General features: G+C 42.3%; 1 protein-coding gene and 1 non-coding gene across 2 annotated transcripts in view; both read right to left on the reverse strand.

Moving 5' to 3' along the window:
- Nucleotides 1–27,348, reverse strand: part of LOC139530513 (WD repeat-containing protein 43-like) — a 53,607-nt gene that overhangs the window by 21,810 nt on the left and 4,449 nt on the right. The window contains exons 5-13 of the mRNA XM_071327002.1: nt 21,172–21,290; nt 17,233–17,335; nt 16,798–16,862; nt 10,186–10,345; nt 8,080–8,166; nt 7,235–7,357; nt 4,892–5,032; nt 761–879; nt 256–319 (exon numbers count right to left, since the gene is read on the reverse strand). Coding sequence (XP_071183103.1) covers nt 256–319; nt 761–879; nt 4,892–5,032; nt 7,235–7,357; nt 8,080–8,166; nt 10,186–10,345; nt 16,798–16,862; nt 17,233–17,335; nt 21,172–21,290 — 981 coding nt within the window. The remainder of the gene's footprint in view (nt 1–255; nt 320–760; nt 880–4,891; nt 5,033–7,234; nt 7,358–8,079; nt 8,167–10,185; nt 10,346–16,797; nt 16,863–17,232; nt 17,336–21,171; nt 21,291–27,348) is intronic.
- LOC139531194 (small nucleolar RNA SNORA15) lies at nt 5,161–5,297 on the reverse strand. The gene has a single exon (XR_011666296.1). It is a non-coding gene; the product is annotated as a small nucleolar RNA SNORA15 (small nucleolar RNA).

The raw sequence follows: 27,348 nt of genomic DNA on the forward strand, positions 1-27,348 counted from the left end.
TACGGGGATAGAACAAAAGCATAGATCAGTATTAAAGAAAACAATCACTCCTCGTTTTGAGGAAGTATAAACACTGGCCCTGGGTCAATAATCTGACTGTATAAGTGTGTACAACTGTATAAACTGTTGAACAAAAACAAAACTTAACTCCAGAAGTTTGTGAGCTGAACAGTATTTCCGTTATACATGCCCCAGAACAAACCATGTTTTGGGTTTGAAGTTAGTAGCTAGCTGAAGACACAAGGGTAGACTCACCGAGGACAGGTAGGAGGTGTGCTGCATGAGAACAGCCCTGAGCCATCGCACCATCAGCACTGCCCTGTAGTACAATGGGGAAAGGAGAAACTAGTTGAGTGGGGGTGCAGTTAGGTTCCCTTCAGGCAACAATATCAGGGTGAAGGGTTTAGGAATGATGCATTCTGGATTTAACTAAAAACAACGCAAAATGAATATAGATGCTTTGGTATTGGTATTACAGACAAAATCCTGTTTTGCAGGCAGCCTAGCGGTTAAGAGCATTGCAAAAAGTTCACTGGTTCGAATCCTTGAGCGGACTTGGTTAAAAATCTACCAATGTGCCCTTGAGCAAAGCACTTAACCCTAATTGCTCCTGTAAATTGCTCTTGATAAGAATGTCTGCTAAATGACTCAAGGTAAATATAGATTTAGCGGCATAATTTAGTTGGTCTTTGTCTTGCGTCAACGGAAATGTGAACATAATCAATACCTGATCATATACGATTCGGGGATGTTCACTTACGTGTATGGATGCGCTTGTATTCTCTTGGTGATCTCCTCCACCAATGGCAAGACGGCAGGGATGGGTAACCGGGAAACGGTTTTCTTTATTAAGTTATCCTTCCGGGTCTGAAACACATTCTGTGGGGCAGAGGAGAGACCAACGTCAATGAACAGACTTCAGAGAAACCAAAAGTTGAAAGTGCTATCAAGTTTGGCAACTGTAAAGGTATGTCACAGACAAAAAGCGGAAGGGTCAGGGATCTTACTGACCAATAAACTCTATACCAATTTCCCTTTATTCTATAAGCTAGAAATAAAGCGGAAGATCAAGACTGGATGGCTGAAACGTCACGGAAATGATGCGATGGGGGCGGTAGACATGCTTTATGATTCTGAACGTGAGATACCAATTAGTGATGTGACAAATTTAAAAGGTTTAATGTACCATTGTCGTTTAAACTTTTTATAATATTTACATTCACAATTCAGATGTGGTCCTGCATATGACCACTAGGGGGCAATGCAGCTGGATCTAGAGCAGTCCTGGCAACCTACCAGTTGCCGCTCACCTTACTGCTGTACCCCACCCACTCAGCAACGATGGAGTATTTTATTTTAAGTTCTCTTGTGTGCCTCTCCTTGAAGGTCTCAGTAAATAGGACTTCATGTCCCACTTCTCAATGTGATGGATCATTGCAGTGATGCATGTCGGAATATTCATCAACGTCCAACAATGTGTTATCGCCACATATGGTTTGAGAGCTCGTGCTTTGTACTTGCAGAGCCATCATTGTACAATTACTCCATCAGGGCCGCCACTTTTTCTCTACATGGCATTTGTAGTCAGGCTCTAGATATACCATTAGGGTATTGAAGCGGACATCCTCAACCATTGACAATGGCTGTATATCAACTGCACCATTAAGCCACAACTTTAGAAAAGTACGCCAAGGGGTCATTGTCCATTTGGAAGACCCATTTGCCACCAAGCTTTAACTTCCTGACTGATGTATTGAGATGTTCCTTCAATATATCCACATAATGTCCTCCCTCATGATACCATCTATTTTGTGAAGTGCACCAGTCCCTCCTACAGCAAAGCAACCCGACAGCATGATGCTGCCACCCCTGTGCTTCACGGTTGGGATGGTGTTCTTTAGCTTGCAAGCCTCCCCCCTTTTCCTAAAAACACGACGATGGTCATTATGTCCAAACATTTCTATTTTTGTTTCATCACGCCAGAGAACATTTCCCCAAAATGTACACTTTGTCCCCATGTGCAGTTGCAAACCGTAGTCTGGCTTTATGGCGGTTTTGGACCAGTGGCTTCTTCCTTGCTGAGCAGCCTTTCAGATTATGTCGATATAGGACTCGTTTTACTGTGGATATAGATACTTTTGTACCCGTTTCCTCCAGCATCTCACAAGGTACTTTGCTGTTCTGGGATTGATTTGCATCTCTAGGAGACAGAAGGCATCTCCTTCCTGAGCGGTATGACGGCTGCGTGGTCCCATGGTGTTTATACTTGCGTACCTTTGTTTGTACAGATGAACGTGGTACCTTCAGGCGTTTGGAAATTGCTCCCAAGGATGAACCAGACTTGACAAAAATCTGAGGTCTTGGCTGATTTTTTTTGATTTTCCCATGATGTCAAGCAAAGAGGAACTGAGTTTAAGGTAGGCCTTGAAATACATCCACAGGTACACCTCCAATTGACTCAAATGATGTCAATTAGCCTATCAGAAGCTTCTAAAGCCATGACAATTTTCTGGAATTTTCCAAGCTGTTTAAAGGCAGTCAACTTCGTGTATGTAAACTTCTGACCCACTGGAATTGTGATACAGTGAATTATAAGTGAAATAATCTGCACATAAACAATTGTTGGAAAAATGACTTGTGTCATGCACAAAGTAGATGTCTTAACTGACTTAAAACTATAGCTTGTTAACAAGAAATTTGTGGAGTGGTTGAAAAACGAGTTAATGACTCCAACCTAAGTGTATGTAAACTTCAACTGTACTGGTGAAAATTGTGCCTTTTTATAAGGATGGGGACCTGTTTGTTGGTGCAGCGTTTCCCAAACACCTACTCAGCTGATTCAAATTCATTATCCAGCGTTGATCATTTGAATCCGCTGTGTAGTGCTAGAGCAAAACCAAAAAAATTGTACACCTTGGGGTCCCCAGGACAGTTTGGGGAACGCCATGTTAGTTGTCATAACTGCACTGCAGGGGGAGAAAATGAGCCCAACAATAAAACATCTCAACCTCACTAGCAACAATGACAAGAAGCTGCCATGTGTGGAATCGTAGGTGGCTCATTTCAGCAAGTTCTTGTTACCATGTAATGTTGACTGACTTCATGTTCATGCTAACATGGCAAAAATCCACTAGCCAGCTAACCAACAACTAAAGTATTTCAAAAGACAGGTGCTCATTGTGCAAATGTATTTGCGTTCAATACGCATTGAGACTAAACATAGTGAATATGGAAAGCATTCAGACACCTTCACTTTTTCCACATATTCTAAAATGTATTAAAGTGTTCCTCAATCTACACACAATACCACAAAGCGAATATTTATAAAAACCACAGAAATAACTTAAATATTCAGACCCTTCGCTATGAGACCCAAAATTGAGCTCAGGTGCATCCTGTTTCCATTGATCACCCTTCAGATGTTTCTACAACTTGGGAGTCCACCTGTGATAAATTCAATTGATTGGACATGATTTGTAAAGGCACACACCCGTCTACATAATGTCCCACAGTTGACAGCGCATGTCAGAGCAAAAACCAAGCCATCTGGTCGAAGGAGTTCTCCATAGAGTCTTGAGACAGGTTTTTTTCGAGCCACTGATCTGGGCAAGGGTACCAAAAAATGGCAGCATTTTAGGTCCCCAAGAAGTGGCCTCCATCATTCTTAAACGGAAGAAGTTTGGAACCGCCAAGACTCTTCCTAGAGCTGGCAGCCCAGCCAAACTGAGCAATCGGGGAAGGGCCTTGGTCAGAGAGAAGACCAAGAACCCAATGGTCACTGACAGAGCTTCGGAGTTCCTCTGTGGAGATGGGAGAAACTTCCAGAAGGACAACCATCTCTGCAGCACTCCACCAATCAGGCCCTTATGGTAGAGTGCCCAGACGGAAGCCCCTTTTCAGTAGAAGGCAAATGACAGCCCGCTCGGAGTTTGCCGAAAGGTACCTCTGACCATGAGAAACAAGATTGATTTTGTCAGACCATACAATCAAACACTTTTTGCCTGAATGCCAAGCGTCACACCTGGAGGCAATCAGGCACCACTTATCACCTGGCCAATACCATCCCTACGTTGAAGCATGTTGGTGGCAGCATCATGCTATGGGGATGTTTTTCAGTAGCAGGGACTGGGAGACTAGTCAGGATCGAGGCAAAGGAGCAAAATACAAAGAGATCCTAGATGAAAACCTGCTCCAGAGCGCTCAAGACCTCAGAATGGGGCGAAGGTTCGCCTTCCAACAGGACAACGACCAAAACAAAGCAGAAGTGGCCTCGGGACAAGTCTCCGAATGTCCTTGAGTGGCTCAGCCAGAGGCCGGACTTGAACATAGCTGTGCTTCGACACTCTCCATTCAACCTGACAGAGCTTGAGAGAATCTGCAGAGAAGAATGGGAGAAACTCCCCAAATACAGATGTGCCAAGCTTGTAGCGTCATACCCAAGTGGACTCGAGGCTGTAATTGTTACCAAAGGTGCGTCAACAAAGTCCTGAGTAAAGGGTGTGAATACTTACATAAACATGGTATTTCAGTTTCTACATTTGCAAAAATGTCTAAACCTATTTTTGCTTTGTCATTATGGTGTATATTAATGAGGGGGGAAAAACTATTATTTAAATCAATTTTAGAATAAGGCTGTAACGTAACAAAATGTGGACAAAGTTAAGGGGTCTGAACACTTTCCGAATGCACTGTAGTTTACATGTTGTCAATCTGTTTCGTTAGTTTTGTTGCATGATCACATGAGCCTTTGGATATTACGAACCCCCAAATCAGGGAAAGAAATATTTCATACATTTTTCTGAACACTACAGGGATCTTGTGGTGTGTTGCTAGTGCCTTATCTTGGCATATCGGAGCCCATATATATTCACAAATAAAAGGGTCCGCTCACATTGAGGATGTTGGCGTCCTTGCTCTCCAGACCCTGCACCAGGAGCACCGCGAAGTTGTCCGTCTGCAGAGAGGGGGTTTCCCTGACTCCGCCCTTCTCAAGTGACAAGTCGATCTCTCCCAGTCGCTCCTCTATGGACATCTGGGGAGGAAAAAGTTGGAGTAGCAGTGGATGGGTTAACAGTGAAGTAAATGAGGCAACGCACTAGCAGTTTGCTGCTAACATATACTACTTGAGAAGGGTTATATAGTATTTTATTTGCTGTGCTACAATGTGTTCACTCCTCCGTTGACTGGCTAGGCCACAGGATAGCACTTGCCCTTAGTAAGAGATGAGTGAAACGATACTTTTGCATGGTGTCTGACTGTATTTACTACTGACAGAGTAACACAGAATTCGTCCATGCCTAATGGCAGCAACAGGTCCTCTGTAAGCTCAGTTAGTAGAGCATACTGCTTGCAACCAATGTTCCCTCTAAACAGTGTGCAAGCACGCAGCTCCCCTGGGACTGCCACAGAATAAATATCAGCCCGCACAGAGAAGCACGAGATGTGAGTTTCACCCCTCAGCTAACACACGCAACATTTCCCTTGACTGTGGGAATTATGATCGAGGCAACAAGCCACTTTGCAACATACCTAAACAAAAACAAACTATGCAAGGAATGTGGTTGAAGGCAGAACGCACCGGAGTAGGATTCTATTGTATTGACATACAGGACTCAGTCGTACTCTACACAGACCAGTGCGGCAAAGCCAAACCAGGGCTGCAAACAGACCATTGCCATTCACTTTGAACTGGACTGTGTTCACAGAATGAGCAGTCATGAGTAGATGGGCTTCTTTTGAGATCAGTGAGAGCTGCATGTAGCCACGTGTGCGCATTTGTTCATAACCTTTGCTAGTTAGTGAGTTATTAGCCCAGTTATAGATGCTAGTCAGAAATGATGAGTGATTGCTTACTACAAGAGCACAAAAGCCATATTTGAAAAGAGTCAGGTAAAGAACTTTGTCTAAGGGGAAGTGTTGTATTTTGAATAAGCTAAGTAGCCAATAGGCAGAGGATAGAACAATTTGTCTGATTCTCAGTAATAATGTTGAGGGAATAATGCATTTAATTTCTTGCAAACACATTTTCAGTCTAGTTGCCTGAAGGACAATTGGATAAACAGGTTAATGTAGCTTTATTTTATTTGTTTAATCTTATGAATGTAGGCCTACATTGAACACCACACATTGGCTGCTACTGTAGACTCAATGATATAACATTTTAACATGGAAATAGCTGTTCTGGGATGCATTTTCTACCATGGTTTTGGATCAAATTTTAACAAAAGCCTACTTGACTGAAACTAACTTAAAGCGGCTACAGCCTCAGTGTCCATAGTAAATGTGCACTGGAAGTTACAGAAATTTCACAACGTTCGAGTTCGTGCACAGCAGAAGTGAAATTTGCCCAGTGCCCATTTTTTTTGTTGTTGAGGGAACATTGCTTGCAATGCCAGGATAGTGGGTTTGATACCTAGGAACACTTATTCATAAGTTGTATGCACACATCTCTAAGTTTTGGTTAAGAGTCTGCAAATTATATATTTAAACATTTTGCTGAGTGAAACGACGTCAGATCATCGCTTAAAATCTCATCTCTCGTGGACAGATGCACCTAATATAACTTATCGTAGTGTCTGTCAGACTCAGGGATGCGACAACTAACGATAAACTTTGTTCTGGTGCGCAGAATGTCACTGATCACAAACTACGATTTCGCAGGTGTTTTTCAAATTTCAGAAAGGGAAATTTGGCAGATCGACAAGAGTGGAACTAGTGCTCTCCTTAGGCAGCATACTTTGCCTATACCTGCTGTTTATAGTATTTTAGTTTGTATTGACATTTAAAAAAAAAAATTATGCGAGTTACTCACAATTCAGCACGTTGATGGCATTTGTACAATGTTCAGTAAAAAATAAACAATTATCTCCTTATTCTACCATCTTCTCTAACAGGTCTGCCCCCAGAACTAATTTGAGCATCTGGGGCAGCAGGTTGCCTAGTGGTTAGAGCGTTGGGCCAGTAACCGAAAGGTTGCTAGATCGAATCCCCGGGCTGACAAGGTAAAAGTCTGTCGTTCTGCACTTTAACAAGGCAGTTAACCCACTGTTCCTAGGCTGTCATTGTAAATAAGAATTTGTTCTTAACTGACTTACCTAGTTAAATAAAGGGTCAAATAAAATCTGACAACTAAACAAAATTAATGTGCTGGGTTTCCAAGACAAATCTTAAAAATAAAGGTTTTTATTGCAAATCGCCAACAGAGTTGAGGGGCAGGTTGACAAGGTCAACATACCTCTTTGGTGCCTGTGCCTTTTTTCCTCTTCTCGGATCCCAAACCTGCTTTGACCGGCGCTTGGTGACCGGGAAGACCAGGGACAAGAGCTTTGCTCTTGGCGTTCACGACTGGGGTTTTCACCTGAAAGACAAGAGCATGTATACTGAACAAAAATACACAGCTCAACACTCAAATTAAGATTTTACTGACTTACAATTAATTTAGGGAAATCAGTCAATTTGAAATAAATGTATTAGAGCACTAATCTATGGACTTCACATGACTGGGAATATTTGTCAAATACCTGATAAAAATAGCTAGGTTGTGGATTAGAAAAATCAGCCAGTATCTATTGTGATAATTTCTCACGGAAGACCTGTGCATTCAAATTGCAATTGGTAAAATGCAATTGTGTTCGTTGTCTGTAGCTTATGCCTTGCCCATTCCATAACCCCACCACCACAATGGGAAACTCAGCAAACTGCTCGCCCACACGACGCCATACACGTGATCTGGTTGTGAAGCTGGTTCGACGTACTGTCAAATTCTCTAATAAGATGTTGGAGGCGGCTTATGGTAGAGAAATTAACAATAAATTCTGTGGAAAGAGGTCTGGTGGATATTCCTGCAGTCAGCATGCCAGTTGCACGCTCCCTTAACTTCAGACTTCTGTGGCATTGTGAATAAACTGCACATTTTAAAGAGGCCTATTGTCCCAAGCACAAGATGCACTTGTGTAATGATCATGCAGTTTAGCTGGATTATCATGAAACAAACACTTCACATGTTGCGTTGATACCAGAAACGAGCCCATGCCATTTAGAACAGAGTAAAAGGCCAAAATGGCATCCGCAGGGCATTACCTTGGAAACAGTGGTTTCCATGGCGAGGGTGAGAGTGGTGTGGACATCGCGGGTTAGGCAGACGTGTCTCTCCGCTGTGTTCACATCCTATATGGGGGACAAGGGAAGGGACAAAATGTCAGTAACTGTATAATCATGTGTTTTTTAAATATATACAGTGCATTCGGAAGGTATTCAGACACCTACTTTTTCCACAGTTAAATTATAGCCTTATTCTAAAAGGGATTGTAGTTTTTTTTCTCAATCTACACAATACCCCATAATGACAGTGAACAGGTTTGGATTATTTTTAAATGTTAAGGAAATATCACATTTACATTCATATTCAGACCCTTTACTCAGTACTTTGAAGCACCTTTGGCTACGATTACAGCCTCGAGTCCTCTTGGGTATGCTGCTACAAGCTTGGCACATCTGTATTTGGGGAGTTTCTCCCATTGTCTGCAGATCCTCAAGCTCTGTCAGGTTGGATGGGGAGCGCTGCGGCACAGCTATTTTCAGGTCTCTCCCGAGATGTTCGATCGGGTTCAAGTCCTGGCACTGGCTGGGCCACTCAATTACATTCAGAGACTTGTCCCAAAGCCTCCTGCGTTGGTTTGACTGTGTGCTTAGAGTCGTTGTCCGGTTGGAATGTGAACCTTCACCCCAGCCAGAGGTCCTGAGCACGCTGGAGCAAGTTCTCAAGGATCTCTACGTCCTTTGCTCCGTTCATGTTTTCCTCGATTCAGACAAGTCTCCCAGTATCTGCCACTGAAAAACATCCCCACAGCATGCTGCCACCACGCTTCACCGTAGGGATGATGCTAGATTTCCTCCAGATGTGACGCTTGGCATTCAGGACAAACAAAGAGTTTAATCTTGGTTTCATCAGACCAGAGAATGTTTCTCATGGTCCGACTGTCTTTAGATACCCTTTGGCAAACTCCAAGTGGGCTGTCATGTTCCTTTTGCTGAGTGGCTTTCATCTGGGCACTCTACCATAAAGGCCTGATTGGTAGAGTGCTGCAGAGATGGTTGTCCTTCTGGAAGGTTCTCCCATCTCCACCAGAGGAACTCTAGAGCTCTGTCAGAGTGACCATCAGGTTCTTTGTGACCTGACCGAGGCCCTTCTCCCCCGATTGCTCAGTTTGGCTGGGCGGCCAGTTCCAGGAAGGGTCTTGGTGGTTCCAATCTTCTTCCATTTAAGAATGGAGGCCACTGTGTTCTTGGGGACCTTCAATGCTGCAGAAATGTTTTGGTACCCTTCCAAATCTGTGCCTCGACACAATTCTGTCTTGGAGCTCTATGGACGATTCCTTCGACATGGCTTGGTGTTTGCTCTAAAATGCACTGTCAACTGTGGGACCTTATATAGACAGGTGTGTGCCTTTCCAAATCATGTCCAATCAATTACATTTACCACAGGTGGACTCCAATCAAGTTGTGGAAACATCTCAAGGATGATCAATGGAATCAGGATGCATCAGAGCACAATCTCGAGTCTCATAGCAGAGGGTTTGAATACTTATGTAAATAAGGTATCTTTTTTTTGTATTTAAAATGTGCGTAGAATTATTTTTTTTAAATACCCATTTTAGAATAAGGCTGAAATGTAACAAAATGTAGAAAGTTTCAATGTGTCTGAATACTTTCCGAATGCACTGAACAAATAAAATGTAGAATTTTATTTTCTGTGCTATAAATCATTTCTTGACTGGGTGAGGCGCAGGACAGCATGTGCCCTTAACAAGAGAGCATGGTGACAGATTAACACGGGTAACATGTATGCTGAATATTCCGTCATAGTGGTCGCGAATCATCGATGTCCATATTTTCTTTAGCATTCTATTTTTTTCTAAATGTTCACATTTCTAACAGGGTAGAAAGTATAGTGCTCTGCTGAAACCAACGCAACAACCAAAGTGAGACCTGTACATTGACAAACCCCGGCACATGACATTCAAGTCAGGAATATTGCTCGCCTATTATCAGCCTAGACTTAAAGGATTGAGCCTTTATGAATTTATTAGCTACCCGCACTACAACCTTGAGCTGTAAACTTCCACTTGACAGGTTACAGTTGCGTGTTGGAGTAGACACTATTCAATTGAACTGTGCACCACTCACCAATCTCTCCATGATGGGCTGCAGGTAGCTGCCATAGGCAAGCAGGAGGCTGCGTGTGTCCGCAGTGAGGGCCGCGGCCAAGAGGGGAACGGGCACGGGGTTGTCCTCAAGCCCAGACATCTGGACTGTACAGGAGGGGGACAGCGGCTTCTTACAAGGCCTACAGAAAAGTAAAGGTGGAGAAGGGCATTTCAAATAAACAGGGTCTTTTAAGTAGGGCACACCGTAACAAACCCGTGGGCAACAGAAAAACATGGTTTCTTATTGGACCGGTTCAGATAAGCCCCTCCCCTTTCATGCCTACCGAACACAACCCAGGTATCGGAAGTGTACCCGTGTTTTCCCACTAGCCAGCTTTACAGTCGATTACAGAAATCGTTTTCAACCGGGTACCTTTTCCACATAAATTAAGTCTGTCGAGCCCTCTCCAGCTAGAATGAACATGCATATTCTAGAGATCTATCGAGAGGACAGGCGCATGTCAGTCACGAAGTGTGGGCTAACATGGAAACACTGTTGGTTTGACAGTCTACCGTCTAAACCACCTCTCGGTAAGAGTGTGCGCTGTTGCATTTTAATTTCTTTACACTGGTCCTCCCAAGTGGCAAACCAGGTTCTAAGGCTCATAGCTCTCTGGCGATTCTTTGGCCAGCCATTGTTTCGGAGGACACCCGGCTCTTAACCGTCACCTCTCCCGTGTCCATATGAGGGTTGCAGCAATGGGACATGACTAACAATTGGATATCAGGAAATAACATTGAAACAATCTTTACCCTGGAGAGAGCATTGAGTTGCACGTCCATTTATACCGTTAACTTCTTGAGAATACAGGGGGTGCTATTTTCCCATTAGCATAATTTGCTCTACAGATTAAACTGCCTCTTAATCAATTATTGCTCTTACTATATGCATATAAATAATACCATTGGAAAGAAAACAATCTCTAGTTTCTAAAACCGTTTCAATTTTGTCTCTGAGTGATACAGAAGTCATTTGACAGCACTTTCCATGACCAAGAAGAAAAAAGCAAGATGTGTATGCCAGCTTCAACGCTCTGCCTATATATGGTCGTGCCCCCTATGACCCGAAACACACCTCATTGGCCTTCCTCTGGGTGTCAAGAGGACGTCAGAGGAAAAATATCTTGTTTATCTGGGACTGACGTGAAATGAGAGCTAATTCTTTGGCGTGACCGACAACTTCCGGTTCTCTAAATCGTGCGACTTGTAGCTGCGATTGTCTTCTGTTGTGCGGCCATTATGGATGAAAACTATCTCCGTCTCGAAGTTTGTTTGATACATGTGACCATATCATTCGTAATGTATGTTTTTTCAATATAGTTTAATCAGATTATTTGAATTTTTTCGGGAGTTTTGTGGTGTTCCGTTGTCTGATTTTATTTACGTTTGAGAGATCCGTGCCACTCGACCAGTACCTGTGCTAAATGGAGTGGGAAAGTAGTGATAGCTACTGACGCAGGAAAAAGCTGTTGGGAGTAAAAATATCGTGTCCTTTGCTAACGTGGTTAGCTAATAGATTTACATATTGTGTCTTCCCTGTAAAACATTTTAAAAAATCTGAAATGGTGGCTTTATTCACAAGACCTGTATCTTTCATCTGGTGTCTTAGACTTGTGATTTAATGATATTTAGATGCTACAAGTTACTTGTGACGCTATGCTACTCAGTGGGGTGGGGGGTGCTACCGGATCAGGGTTGGTGACTCGTGAGAAGTTAATGAATTTACACGTCAGATGTCAAAATCCACTCAGCCTATTGTTTCCTGGCACATTAATGTATTTTCTATCGTGTGCAGGGTCCGACATTAACGACGGCCTACGGAAAGTAAAATCACAGGTCTGGAACGTGTCTCAAATGATATACTTTTGAAACAAATGAACGCAACTGTAAAGAATAATGACTTGCATAGCTAAATTACACTACACAGCTTTTTAATATAATGAACAAAATATGCACAATTTCAGAAGATTTTACTGAGTTATATGGACTAAGGAAATCAGTCAATTAAAATACATTCATTAGGCCCTAATGGATTTCACATGACTGGGAATACAGATATCTGATGGTCACAGATAGGGCTGTTACGGTGACCGTATTACAACCGGCAGTCACAATTCATGACCGCAGTCAAAATCCACATGACCGTTTAGTAAGTTCTTGCTGCTGATGGTCATTAGTAGCATACCGAACTTACAAACTTCCTCATACGCAGGACTCGATTGTTCGTCTAAACACTGACATCAATCCAAAAAAAAGAATAATAATAATCAAACACTTCATGAGAGCTGCGCAACTTTCCTATAGACTATGCAATTGCGTGAGGAAACAGAGTGATGGCCTCTAGAAAGCTGAAGGGATCTTTTAATATACAGTTGTGGCCAAAAGTTGAGTGATAAATATTAATTTTCATAGTATGCTGCCTCATTTTGTATGATGGCAATTTCCATATACTCCAGAATGTTATGAAGAGTGATCAGATGAATTACAATTAATTGCAAAGTCCCTCTTTGCCATGCAAATGAACTGAATCCCCAAAAAACATTCACCGCATTTAAGCCCTGCCACAAAAGGACTAGGTGACATGTCAGTGATTCGCTCGTTAACACAGGTGTGAGTGTTGACAAGTACAAGGCTGGAGATCACTCTGTCATGCTGATTGAGTTTGAATAACAGACTGGAAGCTTCAAAATGAGGGTGGTGCTTGGAATCATTGTTCTTCTTCTGTCAATCATGGTTAACTGCAAGGAAACACGTGTCGTCAACATTGCTTTGCACAAAAAGGGTTTCACAGGCAAGGATATTGCCTGAAAGATTGCACCTAAATCAACAATTTTGCAGATCATCAACAACTTCAAGGAGAGCAGTTCAAACGATGTGAAGGCTTCAGGGCGCCCAAGAAAGTCCAGCAATCGCCAGGACCTTGTCCTAAAGTTGATACAGCTGCGGGATCAGGGCACCACCAGCGCAGAGCTTGCTCAGGAATGGCAGCAGGCAGGTGTGAGTGCATCTGCACGCACAGTGAGGCAGAGACTGAGAGGATGGCCTGGTGTCAAGAAGGGTAGCAAAGAAGCCACTTCTCTCCAGGATAAACATCAGGGACAGACTGATATTCTGCAAAAGGTACAGGGATTGGACTGCTGAGGACTGGGGTAAAGTCATTTCCTCTGATGAATCCCCTTTCCGATTGTTTGGGGCATCCGGGAAAAAAGCTTGTCCAGAGAAGACAAGGTGAGCGCTACTATCAGTCCTGTGTCATGCCAACAGTAAAGCATCCTGAGACCATTCATGTGTGGGGTTGCTTCTCCGCCAAGGGAGTTGGCTCACTCACAATTTTGCCTTCGAACACAGCCATGAATAAAGAATGGTCCCAACATATCCTCGGAGAGCAACTTCTCCCAACCGTCCAGGAACAGTTTGGTGATGAACAATGCCTTTTCCAGCATGATAGTTATCACTTTTGCCTTATGGCAAGGTGCGCCAAGTGGCTCGGGGAACAAAGCATCGATATTTTGGGTCCATGGCCAGGAAACTCCCCAGACCTTAATCCCATTGAATTTGTGGTCAATCCTCAAGAGGCGAGTGGACAAACAAAATCCCACAAATTCTGACAAATTCCAAGCATTGATCATGTAAGAATGGGCTGCCATCAGTCAGGATGTGGCCGAGAAGTTAATTGACAGCATGCCAGGGCGGATTGCAGAGGTCTTGAAAAAGAAGGGTCAACACTGCAAATATTGACTCTTTGCATCAACTTCATGTAATTGTCAATAAAAGCCTTTGACACTTATGAAACGCTTGTAATTATACTTCACAACATCTTTAGTAACATCTGACAAATGTCTAAAGACACTGAAGCAGCAAATTAATATTTGTGTCCTTCTCAAAACCTTTGGCCACGACTGTAGACCCTGCCACATACGTCTCGTGTCTGAGCCGTTGAACTGCAACTCCACTTCTCCGTACAAACTTTTTGACTGTTGGATTGCCTTACGGCGGGAATAGCTACACTGTACAGGAGTTGCAGCGACGAGACAAGACTAACTACCAATTGGATACCACGAAATTGGGGAGAAAAAAAAGCTACATATTTATTATACTACAATAAGTGTCTCCCTCAATCTACACACAATACCTCAGAATGAGAAAGAGAAAACAGGTTGACATTTTTGCTAATTCTTTACAAATTACAAAAATATATACTTATGTATCAGCCCCTTTGCTATGAGATTCAAAATTGAGCTAAGGTCCATCCCGTTTCCATTGATCATCCATGAGATGTTTCCTCAAATTGATTGGAGTCCACCTGTGGTAAATCCAATTGATTGAACATGATTTGGAAAGGCACACACCACACCCGTCTACATAAGGTCCCACAGTTGACAGTGCAAGTCAGAGCAAAAACTAAGCCATGAGGTCGAAGGAATCGTCCGTAGAGCTCCGAGACAGGATTGTGTTGTGCCACAGATCTGGGGAAGGGTACCAAAACAGTCCTTCAGCATTGAAGGTATCCAACAACAGTCGCCATTATTAAAATGAAAATACTTCGGAACCACCAAGACTTCTGAGAGCTGGCCACTCGGCCAAACTGAGCAATCATGGGAGAAGGGCCTTGGTGAGGGAGGCGACCAAAAACCCAATGGTCACATTGACAGCGTTCCTCTGGAGGTGGGAGAACATTCCAGAATGACAACCAGCTCTGCAGAACTCCACCAATCAGGCCTTTATGGTAGTGGCCATACAGAAGCTACTCTTCAGTAAAGTATTTATGTTAAAAACATCCTAAAGATTGATTCTATACATCGTTTGACATGTTTCTACGGACTGTTAACGGAACTTTTTGGACTTTGTCCGTACTTTCCGCTGGACTTGCACGCGCGTCGTGAGTTTAGATTGTGTACTGAACGCGCGAACAACAAGGAGGAATTTGGACATAAATGAACATTATCGAGAAAAACAAACATTTATTGTGGAACTGGGATTCGTGGGAGTGCATTCTGATGAAGATCAAAGGTAAGTGAATATTTAGAATGCTATATCTGACTTATGTTGACTCCAACATTGCGGATATCTCGTCGGGTTGATTTGTCGTCTGAGCGCCGTACTCAGATTATTGCATGGTTTGCTTTTTCCGCAAAGTTTTTTTGAAATCTGACACAGCGGTTGCATTAAGGAGAAGTGGATCTAAAATTCAATGTGTAACACTTGTATTTTCCTCAACATTTATGATGACTATTTCTGTAAATTGACGTGGCTCTGCAAAATCACCAGATGTTTTGGAACTACTGAATGTAACGCGCCAATGTAAACTGAGGTTTTTGGATATAAATATGACCTTTACCGAACAAAACATACATGTATTGGGGAACATGAAGTCCTATGAGTGTCATCTGATGAAGATCATCAAAGGTTAACGATTCATTTGATCTATATTTCTGCTTTTTGTGACTCCTCTCTTTGGCTGGAAAAATGGCTGTTTTTCTGTGAATAGGCACTCACCTAACAATCGTTTGGTTTGCTTTCGTCGTAAAGCCTTTCTGAAATCGGACACTGTGGCTGGATTTACAACAAGTTCATCTTTAAAATGGTGTAAAATACATGTATGTTTGAGGAATTTTAATTATGGGATTTCCGTTTTGAATTTGGCGCCCTGCAGTTTCACTGCCTGTTGACGAGGTGAGACGCTACCGTCCAGCATACCCTAGAGAGGTTAAGGGATGGGCCGTTACCGTCATAACATGAGCACACGCTTGTCTGATTAAAAAAAAATCTCGGTGTGCGATGTCTTCCCAGCAGCAAACAGTTGCAAACTCAAACATTGAAAAACAACCTAGCATGTGAACAGAACAATGTAACTGGCCAGGAAACAAGATCATGTCACTAACAGCCTTCGTCAATTCAACCAACTTCACCATGTGAGATTTGGACATTTGCTCTGTAACCACCCGCCAACATGGCTGGCGAAATATACATTCTTAGCCACCAATGACTAAATCTACCCACATTTGTAGGGTGTTAATTTCCAACCCTGGTTGCTAGTTGAAAATACCAATCTAACAATAGAATGTACCAGAGGCCAACAAAATAAAGCTTGTTCGGATAACATTTGGGGAATCTGGCTGGCTACTCCATGTGTTTGTGGAAAACACTGGTTTACCATGTAATAATGTGTACCAGCACTATAATTAGAGTAAATAAAATATCAGTTGTCAGTGCTATATAACAATCTAACTACTACACTTACTATGCCGTCTAACTACCATGTAACAGTTTTCTGGCCAATTGATGCCAAATGATTTTCTTCACCCTACTATGAACATCACTTCATTCCTGAAATTGGCAATTGTCATACTACTATACGTCTGTGCCCATAGCAGGAACCAGCCTTGCCCTTATTGAACATTCTCTTTCCCTGCCAGATACTGTATAAGACTGCCATTTAAGTACTCCGCCTTGCCCAGTGACATGGGAAAGGTGTGTTGGTATTGACTGCTAAGTGGCTGTAAATTAATGAGGATATGATCCTTGTTGTGCTAGAGGAATAAGAAGAGTCCACCTTGCAGTGACAGGAAGGGAGAAGGTTTTAGAGACTAACCCGTTCAGAAAGTGCTCAAAGAGATGAAGCTGCCCATCCTTACACACAACCGCCAGCCTCACCGCCTAGAAGGAGAAGGAGAAACAGCATTAGGCATGTGTCAGAGGTCCAGTCCCAAATCAGCCACAAGGGTGCAAGGCAAACCACAACCTTGCCTTAGACCCCAAATGCACACCCAGTTTCTAAGGAATGTCTTGAACCAAGGTAGGCAATTATCAGTGAATAAAGATCGGTCAACAAACCCTTTATTATTTTACAGAGGACACGCTCCATCCCCTCAGATCTCAATCTCACGGCCATTAGCTCAGGGCAGTGTGGTAAGAAGGGAGTAGACGAAGATTGAGAGAGCAGGGTGGAGAGTGAGCGAGAGATGAAGATAACCTTCCACAGCCAGTGCTCCTGGGTCCTTCACTGGGGGACGTTTGGTTAACTCACCTCTTCCTTGCTGTTGGAAGTGAAGAGGTCAATGTGCTTGGGGTCATCCGTCAGGGTGAAGGACACCACCGAGTTCTTGTCATTGCCGTCCTCCTGGACTTGCCTGAGGGGTGGATAGACAGACATGAAGATGAAGCGCACACACCAGACCAAAGACGAGCCACTTGGCTTTGCTTTGTTCATTTGTAAACTTAACTTCTTCGGGGTAGGGGGCAGCATTTTCACTTTTGGATAAATAGCATGCCCAAATTCAACTGCCTGCTACTCATCCCCAGAATATAAGATATGCATATTATTAGTAGATTTGGATAGAAAACACTCTGAAGTTTTTAAAACTGTTTGAATCATGTCTGAGTATAACAGAACTTATTTGGCAGGCGAAACCCCGAGGACAAACTATTCAGATTTTTTCTTTTTAGGTCAATGTCTTTTCAATGAGATTTCTTAGAGACACCAGATTTCTAAGGGATATGTTTGCAGTTCCTACCGCTTCCACTGGATGTCACCAGTCTTTGGAAATTGGTTGAGGTTTTTCCTTTGTGTAATGAAGAAGTACGGTCATCTTAAATGAGGGTCACTTGAAATAAATTGTTTGAGGGACATTACCAGAAAAGTTCTTTTTGTATTGAACACAGATCATCCCGTCTTCAATTTGATCGATTATTAACGTTTAAAAATACCTAACGTTGTATTACAAAAGTAGTTTGAAATGTTTTGGCAACGTTTAGAGGTAATTTGAAATATTTCTAGTGACGTTGCGCAAATTGGAACCTGTTTTTACTGAATCAAACGCGCCAAATAAATGGACAATTTGGATATATATGGACGGAATTACTCGAACAAACAGACCATTTGTGATGTTTATGGGACATATTGGCGTGCCAACAAAAGAATCTCGTCAAAAGCATGATTTATATTTTATTTCTGCGTTTTGTGTCGTGCCTGCAGGGTTGAAATATGCTACACTTTGTTTACTGTTGTGCTATCATCAGATAATAGCATCTTATGCTTTTGTCGAAACCCCTTTTTGAAATCTGACATGTTGGCTGGATTCACAACGAGTGTAGCTTTAATTTGGTATCTTACATGTGTGATTTAATGAAAGTTTGATTTTATATAATTTTTTGAATTTGGAGCTCTACATTTTCCCTGGCTATTGGCCAAGTGGGACGCTACCGTCAGAGAGGTTAAATTGTTTTTTTGACCCTCAATCTACACACAATAATCCATAATGACAAAGTGAATACCAGTTTAAGGTCAAAATAAATAACAGAAATACCTTATCTACATAAGTATTCACACCCTTTGCTATGAGACTTGATGTTTTATTTATTTCCCCCCCCCCGTTATTTTACCAGGTAAGTTGACTGAGAACACATTCTCATTTACATCAACAACCTGGGGAATAGTTACAGGGGAGAGGGGGATGAAAGAGCCAATTGTAAACTGGGGATTATTAGGTGACCGTGATGGTTTGAGGGCCAGATTGGGAATTTAGCCAGGACACCGGGGTTAACACCCCTACATTGGGATACTTTAGACCAGAGTTAAGAGTGCCTCCTACTGGCCCTCCAACACCACTTCCAGCAGCATCTGGTCTCCCATCCAGGGACTGACCAGAACCAACCCTGCTTAGCTTCAGAAGCAAGCCAGCAGTGGTATGCAGGGTGGTATGCTGTGGCTAACTTCTTCCATATTGAGCTCATCCTTTCCATTGATCATCCTTGAGATGTTTCAACAACTTCATTACAGTCCACATGTGGTAAATTCAATTGGACAGGATTGTGTCAAGACACAGATCTAGGGAAGGGTACCAAAACATTTCTGCAGCATCAAAGGTCCCCAAGAACACATTGGCCTCAATCATTCTTCAAATGGAAGAAGTTTGACTCTTCCTAGAGGTAGGCCGCCCAGCCAAACTGAGCACCCGATGGTCACCAACAAAGCACCAGAATTCCTCAGAGGAAATGGGAGAACCTTGCAGAAGGACAACCATTTCTGCAGCACTCCGCCAATCAGGCCTTTATGGTAGAGTGGCCAGACGCAAGCCTCTGCTCAGTCAAAGGCACATGACCGCCCGCCTGGAGTTTGCCGAAAGGCGCCTAAAGGACTCTGACCATGAGAAACAAGATTCTCTGGTCTGATGAAACCAAGATTGAGCTCTTTGGCCTGAAAGCCAAGCGTCACGAAACCTGTCACCATCCCTACAATGAAGCACGGTATGTTGTAGGGATGTTTTGAACAAAGATGAACAGAGTCAAGTAAAGAGAGATCCTTGATGAAAACTTGCTCCATAGTGCTCAGGACCACGGACTGGGGGGGTCAAGGTTCACCTTCAAACAGGACAACAACCCTAAGCACACAGCCAGGACAACGCAGGAGTGGCTTCGGGACAAGTCTCTGAATGTCCTTGAGTGGCCCAGCCAGAGACCAGACACAAACCCGATCAACCATCTCTGGAGACCTGAAAACAGCTGCACAGCGACGCTCCCCATCCAACCTGAAAGAGCTTGCAAGGATCTGCAGAGAATGGGAGAAACTCCCCAAATACAGGCGCGCCAAGCTTGTAGCGGCATACCCAAGCGGACTCGAGGCTGTAATCGCTGCCAAAGGTGCTTCAACAAAGTACTGAGTAAAGTGTCTGAACTTGTGTAGATGTTATATTAAAAAAATTATAATTGGAAACATTTCTAAAAACCTATTTTGCTTTGTCATTATGAGTTAAGTGTGTAGATTGATGAGGGCGGGGGAACTATTTAATTGTTTTTAGAATAAGGCTGTAACGTAACAAAATGTGGGAAAAGTCTAAGGGTCTGAATACTTTCGAATGCACTGTATAGGCTACTAGATTCACCGTAAATGACGTGCACGGCTCAGTTCCGCTAGTGCTTCATCTCAATGATACTCAAAGCTGACTAACAGTACTCGTTTTAAAAACTGTCCTCCCAACAATTATACTGAACAAAAATATAAATACCACACTTAGCAAAAGTGTTGTGAGTTACAGTTCAATCAGTCAATTGAAGTAAATTCATTAGGCCCCAATCCACAGATTTCACATGACAGGGCAGGGGTGCAGTTATGGGTGGAAATTGACGCAAGAGTGAGAGCCAGCAGCGCAACAGGGACAATTGTCATTGCAGGAAGCAGGTAAACACATTAATGCAGACAAAAAAATTGCTTTAAAAGCCAAAAATCTGCAGGAACATTGTGAAGCCTAAACACTGACATAAGCCAAATTGCTTCCGAAATAGGGCAATGTCTTTGTAGGTCATTTTCACTTCATCAACCCAGCTGTAGTTAGTGTTGTCTATCGAACTGTATAGGCCACCTTGTTCTCTCCTCTGGCAACGGCCTGACTCACTGGCACACGCACTTGACGTAAACAGAGGCGCACACGTCAATAGCTCTAACATCTTGAAAGTATTATTTGACGTTACATTTTGTCGATTTCTTTTGCCGCAGAAGCAACAATTAAGATGAGGCACAATATAATGGAAGCACTAATCATCTCCGCCGCATGTTTAAAGACCTTTGGAAAAGAAATAAAGTCCTCTAAATCAGAGATTAACAGACTTTTAAGGACCTGCAGATTTACACATTGGGAGCACTTTGATACAGATAATTTTTTTCTAAGTCCCTTACAAAGCATGCCTGTAACCCAATGCACTGCTTTTCAAATCTTTTGGGACAAATGTGAGCGAGCATATTCAAAAAATAGCGATTAATCTCAATTAAATACAGAAAGTATTTATTCGAAAGTCAAGCAATTATTTGTGACTAATTATTTGTATTCTTTATAGAATGAGGCTGTCGAGACAAATGACAGGTTTCTTTTACAAAGGAGCTCCTTCAAACAAGTCACTTCAAATCACATGCAACACAATACAACCCGTGTATAATAGATCTGAGAGAAGCATTATGGCGGTCCGTTCTCACCACACGCTGATGAGTCTGTCGTGGGCCGCCCCGGACAGGAAGTTAAGGCCATTGCTGTCCGGGGGACGTGTGGTGGCGAAGCGCAGGTTCGTCACAGCTGTGGAGTGACCTGTGAACTTCTGATGAAAACAAGTGGGAGTTAGACATCAAGTTAACTTCTTAGCGCTAGGTCAGATTTTTTTTATTTCTTAAAATATTGTTCCCAAGGTAAACGGACATTTTCTCTGGCCCAGATCGTAGAATATGCATATAATTTACAGATTAGGATAGAAAACATTCCAAAGTTTCCAAAACTGTCGAAATACTGTCTGTGGGTATAACAAAACGTATTCTGCAGACGAAAACCTGAGAAAATATAACACGGAAGCGATTTTTTTTATTTTTGTTTCCTGGGCCGTCTTTCTTCCATTTAAAGGGGTATCAACCAGATTCCTTTTCCAATGGCTTCCTCAGGCTGTGACCAGACTTAAGACATAGTTTCAGGCTTTTATTTTGAAAAATTAATGCGGTTTTTCAAAAGTAGTCAGGTGTCCTCCAAATAGTTCCTGCACTCTAGGAGCTGTCCATTTTCCTTTTGTCTCTTAACCTTTCTGATCCACCCATTCCGGTATAATTGTCATCAGCAACGATGAATAGCATAGCGCCAGAGTCAAATAAAATTACAAAAAAATATTCATATTCATGAAATCACAAGTGCAATATTGCAAAACACAGCTTAGCCTTTTGTTAATCCACCTGTCTCGGATTTTGAAATTATGGTTTACAGCGAAAGCAATACAAGCGTTTGATTAAGTTATCGATCACTCGACAAAACATTAAGTACACTTAGCATCAGGTAACTTGGTCACGAAAATCAGAAAAGCAATCAAATTCATTGTTTACCTTTGATGATCTTTGGATGTTTTCACTCACGAGACTCCCAGTTAGACAACAAATGTTCCTTTTGTTCCATAAAGATTATTTTTTATATCCAAACACCTCCGTTCGTTTGGCGTGTTATCCTCAGAAATCCACAGGAAAAGCGGTCACGACAACGCAGACGGAAATTCCAAATAATATCCATAATGTCCACAGAAACATGTCAAATGTTTTTTTATAATCATTCCTCAGGTTGTTTTTCAAATATATATTCGATAATATATCAACCGGGAGTGTTGGTTTTTCAATAGGACTGGGAGAAACAATGGCTGCCTTTCTCTGTTGCGCAGAACTCACTGAGAGCCCCCACCTATCCACTTACGCAATGTGATCGTTCTCACTAATTTCTCAAAATAAAAGCCTGAAACTATGTCTAAAGACTGTTGACACCTTAGGGAAGCCATAGAAAAAGGAATCTGGTTGATATCCCTTTAAATGAATGATAGGCATGCATAAGAACAGAGGTTTCAAAAAAAGAGGCACTTTTTTGGGACAGTTTTGGAAAGTGTTTCTATCCTAATCTGACTATTATATGCATATTCTAGTTTCGGGGGCTGAGAAATAGGCAGTTTCAAATGGGTATTTTTTTTTAGCCAAAAACGATAATACTTAAGTTAATGAATAGGTTAAGGTCCGGTTGAAATATAATCGATTATGTTTGTTAAAAACAACCTGAGGGTTGATTATAAAAAACATTTGACATGTTTCTACGACCATTACGGATACTTTTTGGAATTTGTCGAACGGAACAAGGCTTTGGTTTTCTGAACATAACGCGCAACCCAAATGGCGTTTTTTGTGATAAAAGTAATATTTATCGAACAAAAAGAACATTTGTTGTGTAACGGAGTCTCGTGAGTGCAAACACCCGAAGATTATCTAAGCGATTAATGTTATTGCTTTTCTGACTTTCGTGACCCTGCTAATTTGGGGCTAGCCGTTATAGCATTGATTGCTACACTCACAAAAGCTTGGATTTCTTTCGCCGTAAAGTATATTTTCAAAATCTGACACGATAGGTGGATTAACAACAAGCTAAGCTGTGTTTTGGTATTTTTCACTTGTGATTGCATGATTATAAATATTTTTTGCATTTGGCGCCCTGCAATTCTAGCGGTTGTTTAGGAAAATGATCCCGTAAAAGGGATCCGTAGCACAGAGAAGGGGGAGGTTTGAATAATTTCCTCCTCTGTGAGGTAATCACTGATCTGGATCGTGTTCATTAGGACACAACAGAAAATGATCTGCAACAAAGAGGCTTTCTTATTGGCCAAGTACTACCTCTGCGTTTCTGTTTTGTTACCTACTGAACGCGACCCAAATCTGACACTGCTGGAACAGTACTAGAGTGGTAACACTCCCACATAGAAAGATATTCTGCTTGATGGGCCTATAGCATGAACCAGCCTTTTTCCTCCCTGAATAGAGATGAATATGGACTTCTTCCCTGTGCCCGTGTCAGATATAAGTGCCATAAGAGGACACAGTCTTAACCAGTGACTGGGGGAGAGGGGGGGCTGTGCCAGACAATTTGTCGACCAATCGGTAGGTTGAAATTTGAAAACATTTATTTTTCCATATATAGACAACCTGTTTTAATAAAATCATTAATATGTAGACTACTGAGGTTGTATGATGCGTTAAGCACTGCAATTAAAAATGACAAATTACTCAAGGAGCCAGAGACCAATATAACTTAACCAGAAGAGGAAAAAACCTGTTCCCGACCCGAACCTCCTCCCGCTGCTGGTCTTAGCACACTGTCATTACGCTCCTGAAGTTGCAGGTAATTGGCTATTGCACTTCCTAAGGCTTCCACTAGATGTTAACAGTCTTTAGAACCTTGTTTCAGGCTTCTACTATGAAGGAGAGAATAAGAGCTGATTGAGTAAGAGGTCTGGCAGAATGCCATGAGCTCAGTCAGGTGTGCGCCCGTGAGAGGTAGCTGCTTTCCTTTTCCTTTCTAAAGTCAAAGGAATTCTCTGGTTGAAACAGTGAAGATTTATGTTAAAAACATCCTAAAGACTGATTCTATACATCGTTTGACATGTTTCTACAAACTGTAATGGAATATAATTTTTTTTTTTTACTTTGTCTAGCCTGCACCTTGTGAATTTGGATTTGTGAACTAAACTAACAAAAAGGAGGTATATCAACAAATGGACGTTATCGAACAAAACAAACATTTATTGTGGAACTGGGATTCTTGGGAGTGCATTCTGATGAAGATCAAAGGTAAGTGAATATTTATAAATGTTATTTCTGACTTCTGTTGACTCCACAACATGGCGGGTATCTGTATGGCTTGTTTTGGTGCCTGAACGCTGTACCCATTATTGCATGGTGTGCTTTTTCCGTAAAGCTTTTTTGTAATCTGACACAGCGGTTGCATTAAGGAGAAGTGGATCTAAAATTCCATGCATAACAGTTGTATCTTTCAGCAATGTTTATGAGTATTTCTGTAAAAAGATGTGGCTCTCTGCAAAATCACCGGATGTTTCGGAGGCAAAACATTACTGAACATAACGCGCCAATGTAAACTGATATTTTTGGATATAAATATGAACTTTATCCAACAAAACATACATGTATTGTGTAACATGAAGTCCTATGAGTGTCATCTGAAGGTTAGTGATCACTAAAGGTTAGTGATTAATTTTATCTCTTTCTGCTTTTTGTGACTCCTCTTTGGCTGAAAAAATGGCTGTGTTTTTCTGTGACTTGGCACTGACCTAACATAATCGCATGGTATGTTTTCGTCGTAAAGCCTTTTTGAAATCGGACAATGTGGTGGGATTAACAACAAGTTTATCTTTAAAATGGTGCAAAATACTTGTATGTTTGAGGAATTTTAATTATGAGATTTCTGTTTGAATTTGGCGCCCTGCACTTCCACTGGCTGTTGTCAAGTCGATCCCGTTAACGGGATTTCAGCCATAAGAAGTTAATCAATTCTAAATTAAAATGATACTTTTATATATTTGTAACTATTGCCATTTAGTAAAAATAGCCCACATAAAGGGCAACAAATAACATTGCAGTCTGCAGGTAAAAAAAATATCCAGACAAAAATAAATAACCTATAAATCACATTGCCTACACATGGCCTGTCTGCAGGGACCTTGAAACATTGTTTTTGCACAAGGGATAAGTAATCAGGTAAGCCTATTTTGACATTTCCACCGGATCAGAGTGAATTTTTTTCCCCCTTTCAAGCGGAGTGATTATCAAAAGGGAGTGTGTCACAGCATCATCGACAGAGCTTGTTGTCATTGCAGGCAATCTCAACGCTGTGCGTTACAGGGAAGACATCCTCCTCCCTCATGTGGTACCCTTCCTGCAGGCTCATCCTGACATGACAATGCCACCAGCCATACTGCTCATTCTGTGTGTGATTTCCTGCAAGACAGGAAGGTCAGTGTTCTGCCATGGAAGCGAAGAGCCCAAATCTCAATCTCATTGAGCACGCCTGGGACCTGTTGGATCGGAGTTTGAGGGCTAGGGCCATTGCCCCCAGAAATGTCCTGGAACTTGCAGGTGCCATGGAAGACTAGGGTAACATCTCACAGTAAGAACTGGCAAATCTGGTGCAGTCATACTGCAGTACTTAAAGCAGCTGGTGGCCACACCAGATAGTGACTTACTTTTGATTTTGAACCAGCCATTTGTTCAGGGACACATGGAACTTGTTCAGTTGTTGAATCTTATGTTCATACAAATATTTACACGTTTGCTGAAAACAGTTGACAGTGAGGATGTTTTTTTTTTGCCGAGTTCATACACACAAACAACCTTATTTACACAACCATACAGACCCTTTTCTCTGAAACTCAAAATTGAGCTCAGGTGCATCCTGTTTCCATTGATCATCCTTGAGATGTTTCTACAACTTGATCGGAGTCCACCGGTGGTAAATTGAATTGATTGGACATGATTTTGAAAGGCACACAACTGTCTATATAAGGTCTCACAGTTGACGGTGCACGTCAGAGCAAAAACCAAGCCATGAGGTTTAAGGAATCGTCCGTACATCTCCGAGACAGGATTGTGTCAAAACAGATCTGGGCAAGGGCACCATTATTTTATTCTTCAGCATTGAAGGTGCCCAAGAACAGTTGCCTCCATCATTCTTACACCGAAGAAGTTTGGAACCACCAAGAGCTGGGCGCCCAGACAAACTGCGCAATCGGGGGAGAAGGGCCTCGGTCAGAAAGGTGACCAAGAACCCGATGGTCCAGAGTTCCTTTGTGGAGATGGGAGAACCTTCCAGAAGGACAACCATCTCTGCAGCACTCTACCAATCAGGCCTTTATGGTAGAGTGCCCAGATGAAAGCCACTCCTCAGCAAAAGGAACATGACAGCCCACTTGGAGTTTGCCAAAGGGTATCTAAAGACAGTCGGACCATGAGAAACATTCTCTGGTCTGATGAAACCAAGATTAAACTCTTTGTTTGTCCTGAATGCCAAGCGTCACATCTGGAGGAAATCTAGCATCATCCCTACGGTGACGCGTGGTGGCAGCATGCTGTGGGGATGTTTTTCAGTGGCAGATACTGGGAGACTAGTCAGGATCGAGAGAAAGATGAACGGAGCAAAGTACAGAAATCCTTGATGAAAACCTGCTAAGTAGCACTCAGGACCTCAGACAGGGGGCGAAGGTCCACCTTCCAACAACCCTAAGCACACAGCATAGACAAAGCAGGAGGCTTCAGGACTTGTCAATGAATGTCCTTGAGTGGCCTTGCCAGAGCCTGGACTTGAACCCGATCGAACATCTCTGGAGACCTGAAAATAGCTGTGCAGCGACACTCCCCATCCAACCTGACAGAGCTTGAGTGGATCTGCAGAAGAGAATGGAAGAAACTCCCAAATACAGGTGTGCCAAGATTGTAGTCATACCCAAGCAGACTAGAGGCTGTAACCACTGCCAAAGTACTGAGTAAAGGGTCTGAAAACATTTGTACATTTGAATATTTTTTTTATATATCTTTTTTTTTTACATTTGCAAAAATGCCTAAACCCGTTTTTCCTTTGTCATTATGCGGTATTGTATGTAGACTGACGGGGAAAAAACAATTATCCATTTTTGAAGGACGTAACAAAATGTGAATCAAATCTAGGTGTTTGAATACTGTCCAAATGCGCTGTAAATTAACTAAAAGGTGAGGATAGGACCCTTGGTGTGTCAGTTCCCCTGGATAGTAGCATGATGAATTCATGTGAATGTAGGCCATGTCACTGCTGGACAGGTCCCACTA

Source organism: Salvelinus alpinus, chromosome 9, assembly GCF_045679555.1.
Source record: "Salvelinus alpinus chromosome 9, SLU_Salpinus.1, whole genome shotgun sequence".
Lineage (NCBI taxonomy): Eukaryota > Metazoa > Chordata > Actinopteri > Salmoniformes > Salmonidae > Salvelinus > Salvelinus alpinus.